At 26.8% G+C, this 7001-nt stretch overlaps 1 protein-coding gene across 1 annotated transcript; it reads right to left on the bottom strand.

Moving 5' to 3' along the window:
- Nucleotides 1–893: 893 nt before the first annotated feature.
- Nucleotides 894–6609, bottom strand: LOC116768731 (uncharacterized). Its single transcript, XM_061526093.1, has 4 exons — nt 6521–6609; nt 6080–6212; nt 4844–4971; nt 894–2381 (listed from the first exon to the last, which is right to left on the bottom strand). Exons 1-4 carry the CDS (start codon nt 6529–6531, stop codon nt 2186–2188), a joined length of 468 nt encoding a protein of 155 aa, XP_061382077.1. The 5' UTR covers nt 6532–6609; the 3' UTR covers nt 894–2185.
- Nucleotides 6610–7001: the final 392 nt, after the last annotated feature.

Here is a 7001-nt window from a genome sequence, read left to right as displayed (position 1 = left end):
CATCACGATTTAATTGATTGAGTAGAAATATTTACAAAGATTGATTCCGCACACGACTTCATAGCCAAATATAGATATTGAGATTTGAAAAATCTGCATGGAAAAATAACCCAGCACAGTTGTCTTGGCCGCCTCCAACATCTGCTTCTGCGTTTCAAAACTTGTATCATTTGTTTTATCAAATTCAATTGTGACTAGGCAATGAGATGGACCCAAAAAGATGGGGTTGAAAATTAACATATAATTATATCGATCCCATTCAAACTTTACATCCGCCTGCTCCAGATAAACTCCTTACACTACTATAATATTTTTTGTACATGCAAGACGAATTGTAGTGAGAATTGTGTCTGTTAAAAAGTGGGATTTTTTTACTCGCCAGAATACATTAACTTCAGACTTATTCAAATGTTAAAACAAACACAACAGATGAAGATATTTATGGTCTTAATTCCTAGAACTGCGAAAAGAAATTCTGCACCGAAAAGGATTAGACTTAGACAGTTATCGACTATAACATGTGGAAGAAAACAACCAACCCATTTTGATCATATTATTTCAAACAATATGATTCGGTCTGATCAAAATTTCTTTATTACAATAGATTGTAGAGTAGACCAACAGTGAAAACACGCTTAAAATACTCCCAGTACAATATCTCTTAGGTGGTGCGGAAATATGTGCATATCATGTAACATATGAATATTCTAATGATTAAAACATTGATATTTCATGAATTGTGAGTCTTAAGAAAAAAAGTGATGGGAATATTTTTTGTCAGAATTGCATCCACATCTTTTTTAACACATTTTTACGATAATACTTACAGCTATTGAGAAAATGGAAAAAAAAACTTAATTTTCACTTTTTACCTTCAATAATGTTTTTACTGAAGTAGGAGTAATTTATTATGATGTATTCAGTCTCTCTCGATGTTCACCTCTATGCTAATTTTGGGTAAGTTATGACTTTTTCGTCTATTTTGATTGGAATAATATTTATATTAAAAAATATTATGAAAGTCATTTTTCTATCATTTTCTAATGATGATAAACAGTCAATAACAAAATTCTTATTACATAACGAAATTTTATTCCTTAACGAAATTCAAATTATGTATAAAAGTTATTAGATCCTTCAATTCATAAATTATTTATTTTAAAGGCGTCCTAAGTAAATATAATAACGATGTTCATTTTACTTGTGTTATATGATATATGTGAGTATAATAATTTCGAACACTTAATTTTAACTTAGAACGAGTAATAACAGTATTAATAAATTTTTTGCAGCTGTTCATGTTCATAGTTACGTGGGATTCGTATATATAATTTTTTTTCTTCCATAAGTGACTATTTATAAAAAAACTATAATAAAATATAAATTATTACAATTTGGTTTATTAATGGCCAATGGAATTAACGTGGCTTGTTATATTAACATGACAAAATAAAGTTATTTCATCTACTATTGTATGATTAATTGAAGATCTTCTTTCTTAAATATTGTTGTAAGTGTAAAACCTTAATCTTCTAAATTCCATTTTTATTTTTTATTTCTTAACATTTCAAGGTTAGATACGGTTCCGTATTAAACTTGTCTTGTACTGAACTTTTGAAAGATTTGTTATAATATAGATTAGGTAATATTGATAACCTAACTAAAGGTTGGGTCAGAAAGATATAGTATTCAGAGCAGACACATTCGGTTGATGGTTATGAATAGCCATAGCATTGGGAAATATTCTTCTTGGAGTATTTCACATTGCAAATGCTTCGTAGTTTATGTGAAAAAAAAATGAAAATAAGGGTGCGTTAATAGTTATTAATCGCCTATTTCATACTAACTTTAAATCTAAAGCGCTAGATCACTTTCCCAGTCAAAGATTCATTTGTTCTTCAGATAGAAATATTAAGTCTATTACACGACTCTTAGCCGAAAACATTTACACGATAATTATCAAAACGCTTATTTTCTGCAAAGTAATTTTGTACTATGGACTGGCGAGTGACTTAGTGTATTTGCTATATTAAGATTTTCTTATCAAATAGTTTTTCCAAAAGCTTAAGGACTTTTGTTGTATTAATTGAAATATATTATAATCTTTCAAATCGATCGAAAAACGTACGGTTAAACTAATTATTATTTCAGGTAAAAAGATATTAAAAGTACTATAATTATGAAATTAAGTTACACGAACATAAAAACTAATTGGGGGTTTATTTATAACGTATCGTATTAATTCAAATAATAAGTTTGTCTGAAACGGACACATTGGGTATTTTTCATTACAGCTTTTAGGGTTAACATGAAGCTTCCCATGCAGATAGGCTGCTTTAAACTCTTCTGCTGCCGATCTATCTTCTTCTTTGGTTTGTAGGCTACAAAAAGAAATGGTTAAACATGAGATTTTTTTACATCAATTTTTTAAAACAAAATATTAAAACAAAAGAAGCCTCTTGAGGCCGTCTATATAAGATATGTAAAACATATGGATTAGTTACTTATTCAGTAAGATTTTCGTCGTCTAATGACAGTGTCCCAATTGCTTATTCCAAAAAAAAATAATTTCGCTGTTACTTTTCCCTTTCATTTTAATTTATAACTTTAACGTTTTTAGTAAAAATGAGACGAAATTTAGAACTATCTCAGATAAATAATGAATTAAATACAAATAAATAAAAGTATAAATTTACAATCACTAAATAATACTAGAGTAATCAAGGGAATAATTGTTTTAGTGCAAAATTAAGTATTATATTTTTAAATCAAAAATTAAATAACATACAATTACAAAGTTACCACTTCTTACTGTGGAAGCAAATTATAACAAACTTCTAGTTTATTATAAAAACTTATTAGTAATCTTGTTTTGTGAACTAAATATTTTAAAATTTTTTATAAACTTAATTATTAGGAATAACAGAATTTGATATTCAGTAGTAAATTAACATATTTCTGGGAACTCACTGAAACTGATTATCAAATCATCTTTTGACGTAACGTACCTATTCGATGAAAATTTTCATAACAGTGATATGTTAAGTATTGTTACCATAATATAATAGTCAGTTTTATAAAAGCTTTATTTCATTACAAGGAAAAGTTTGTAGCTGGATGCATTAGTGTCTATAATATAATATAATAATAACAGATCAATAAAAAATGTAATTCATATTGTTCGAATAAGTAATTCTTTAAATATTCTAAAAGTTCTAGGTATCATTAATGTAAGTATATTGTTATAAGCCACAAGATATCTTTTACAATTTAATATACATATTTAATATACATATACTTTACAAAATAATTAAATTTTATATAACAAGTCGATGGTTTTCAAAGTTTTCATGTATAAATTTGTGATAAAAATAGCGACTGTAAGGACGAAATTAGCCACACGAGTAATAATTTGACAAATTGCCATATCAGCTCCCAGCTCTAATTACGATTTCATATCATTTCATCTGGTGCAATATTTATCTATAATACTTTCTTTTTATTAATCTCGATAGAAATTTGTAGTTAATATTTCGAGACTTAATTATGTGCTCTCCGGATAAGAGTTTTTGAAAAAAGAAATACGCTTGGATTTTTGAATGCGTTTGTTAAAAAAAGCTCAAAAAAAGTAAGTGTAATTATTTTTATACAGCATTCCACAGATAGTATTTAGATAAAGAATAGGTAGACTAATTTTTTTTTGAGATATTTAATAAATAGGTTGTGTTAGGTACTCATAGAGACGTTTTGTCAATAAAAAGTAATAAAAATGATTAATTTCATCTAAAATAACTATTAATTAATTCTAATTTCCCTCCTTTTAATCTTTGCCATTTTTTTAATAACATCACACAATAATTTGGAATGAATTTATTTAGTCGAATATTCAATTAGTTCTCTTTTTCAATGGACGTTAATTATTCGTTCAATACAAAATGCACGTCTTCATTGCAATGTGAATTAATTTGATAACATTGAAAAAACAAAGCATTGTTTTGGCTCTCTAAGTTAATTTTTCTGTCACGTTGTTTCTCATAAAGAACTTGTATTACTCGAACATGAGGTAATATGTGAAAGTGTTTATTCCATGCACGGTACACGTCTCGTTCACATTAAGTCCCTTTGATAAATAATTTGTATATTTTAAAAAATAATACTTGTTGTGTTTTCGCTGTTTTTTTGAGAAAACTCCATTTTATCTAATTAAACCTGAATGATGTTTTTCTTTATAATATGGACATACAAAATTATTGATCTCTTCTTTTCACCAAACCCTTTTTTATTATCTTGTTATTAATGATTGTAATATATACGTAGTTTATTTGAAGTAAAAACATCAAAACTTTTTCTAAACGCTATTACAAATTGAAACAACTATATATTTTTATATTCAGAGATAACTTTAAAATGTCCTTATTTATGTTGTTTTTAGATCATAAATATGTTAATATTAACTTTAATGTTTTCCGTTTATGGTAATTTTTGGTTTATTTCTCTGTTGCATTAGAAATAAGTGAACGACAGAACGTATAAATGCTACTGGTACTGTAAGCAGGGATTAAAAATATACACCTACTAATTAATATAAAAGTCCGTACCTTTTGTTATAGATCCTCCTTGCATACAAAAAAAACGATAGCAGACAAAAGCATTTTAATAGTTTTGGGTGTCTGCGTTCCCTCCTACTTACGATTAAAAGTCTTTTTCTGAAATATTGTACTTTCCAACTAAGGCTAAATTTCTACTTAGCATCACTTTGGATTATAGCCAAACACTATCTATTTTAAATTAAATTACAGTATAATATAACTATATTTTGTCAAGTTGATATGATGAAACTTACTTTAGCATGTAGATGAAACTGCGTTGCATTTCATTGTCCGGTGAATGAGCACCCAGATTACAATACAGATAGCGAGCGCATTGTATATGATCATGTAATAATATTTTCCTCCATCTCACCGTGGGTCCCTGAAAGATTAATTTATTGTGTACTTTTGACATTACAATTTCAGTTGATGTGTTTGTGCATTCACATGAATATTGCATAAAAGGCGCTTTCTGTATATTTATTATAGTGAGAGGTAAAATATATTGTTCATGGAATTGAAATAGATTAAGATTGGGTAAACAAATTAGGATATTTTGTATATGTTAGGATTGCCATTGATTTACGGATATCGCTATATCTTAACTGTCGACTTTATATTTGACGACAGGTGTGGGTAAATTTAGTTTCTAAGTTAACAAATTAAAGCAAAAATTTCCTAATATTAAAGTACAAGACAAAACGAGTGATGTTTTACTTTATAGTATAGTATTTCAATAAAAATGTATTTATTAAGCTAACAAACTTTGTGAATTAAATGTTCTAGTATTGATTTTAAACTAAATTACATAAGAGATACATAGCTAAAAGGTTTGCGTCCCAATCAACAGTACGTTTAGGCCTCGTGTTATTTGCAAATTTATCTCTAGGTTTACCTATCAAACGTAACGAGGTTTACATTTAATGTACGTATGTATTCAATTTATTTTACAGATAACATGTTGAAAACATCTTGAGTGACATATTTATTTTCTGAATAATTGTTAAACGATTATATTATTTACTTTTTTAATAAAATGAAATAAATCGAATTCTACTTTAAATAAATTTTACATTTTTTATAAGTTATATAAGTTATATATATCCATATATGTCACAAATTATTAAAGTGTCCGAGACGCAGTTTTATAAAATAAAGAGTCTACTTATTTAAAAAAATATATGTAAAACAACGGTTTTACATATGAAAGTTTAAATTAGCTAAAGTTGTATGTATTTCGTTTCGGATGTTTTTGGTATTTATAGTACGACGTCCCTAAGGCTTATACATTCATGAACACACTTGAAATAGTAGTCTTATTTTGAGGTAATAAATTTTTTAAATGTAATTCTTGTATTCAACATGAATTTTTAATAATAATGAATGAAATAAAAAACCTTTCCTTATAAAAGATCTAACGGTGGGAGTTACCACGAGTTTGATGGCCTGTACCTATTAAAAAAAAATTTGCAACCAAAAGTCGTACGTACATTTTCACCAAAAGTGTTGACATTTCTCTTCGTAAGCCTAAAAAATTTTGGTTTAAATATTGCTTGATAATCTTTTGCTAAAATGTGCAAGCAATACAACACTCCGATAAGAAGGCCCAGCAATAGCAGCAACCTAAAATACAAAGCAAGGAATATTTAGTAATATAATGAAAAATTAATCAACCTTTAAAAGTGTCTAATATTAATTTAAAATTAAGATATAAAAAAAAATTAATCACACAGACAAATACAAACATGTATGTCCGCAAAAGTTTAATCTTATATCCTAATACAACTAAAACTAAAACAATTATTATTATAAGGGTTTGAAAAAAATATCTAAAAATGTATTGGATTTTTTTTTATAAAGAGCGTACAAAAAATATATTTTAAAAAATTATAATTACATTGAATAATGATTCATATAATTACAAAACTTACTTAATTCCCATGTTATTTGTAACTTTAAAACACACAGCGTTAACTCCTCAACCAGACTAAAAATATTCAAGACAGAACATTTGTAAATAAGGTTTTTGTGCATATCCTAACGAAATATAGTCGGTATAAAGTTTACAAATTCAAATGCTCTTTTGTAGAACAAATCTCAGTGTAAAAACAGATTTTCTAAATGGTTGGTTAAATTTCAACGTTTGTGGGGATAAGAGGTCTGGTCGAGGTAATCTCACTCAACGGGTTATCATTTTGTTTCCTTTAGATACGAAACATGTAACAAGAATTTACTAAACTTATTATTCATTGAATTAATCATACATCTTAATTTTTTTAATGTATTTATAACTGTTAGCGAATGTACCTCTTAAGTGAATAGACAGTTTAAATATTTCTGTTTATAACATTAGATCGTATATGTAATTTTTAATTATTTTTCCATATATGTAATTTAATTTTTTAAAATATA

The sequence above is a fragment of the Danaus plexippus genome, chromosome 4 (genome assembly GCF_018135715.1).
Source record: "Danaus plexippus chromosome 4, MEX_DaPlex, whole genome shotgun sequence".
NCBI lineage: Eukaryota > Metazoa > Arthropoda > Insecta > Lepidoptera > Nymphalidae > Danaus > Danaus plexippus.
This window is presented reverse-complemented; position numbering and strand designations above follow the sequence as displayed.

What these genes read in the sequence shown, in the direction of transcription:
- LOC116768731 (XM_061526093.1), bottom strand. An exon ending in TCAACACTTTTGGTGAAAAT is followed by an intron (nt 4,972 to 6,079) that starts GTACGTACGACT and finishes TTAATCTTTCAG; the next exon opens with GGACCCACGGTGAGATGGAG. An exon ending in AGTTTCATCTACATGCTAAA is followed by an intron (nt 2,382 to 4,843) that starts GTAAGTTTCATC and finishes TTCTTTTTGTAG; the next exon opens with CCTACAAACCAAAGAAGAAG.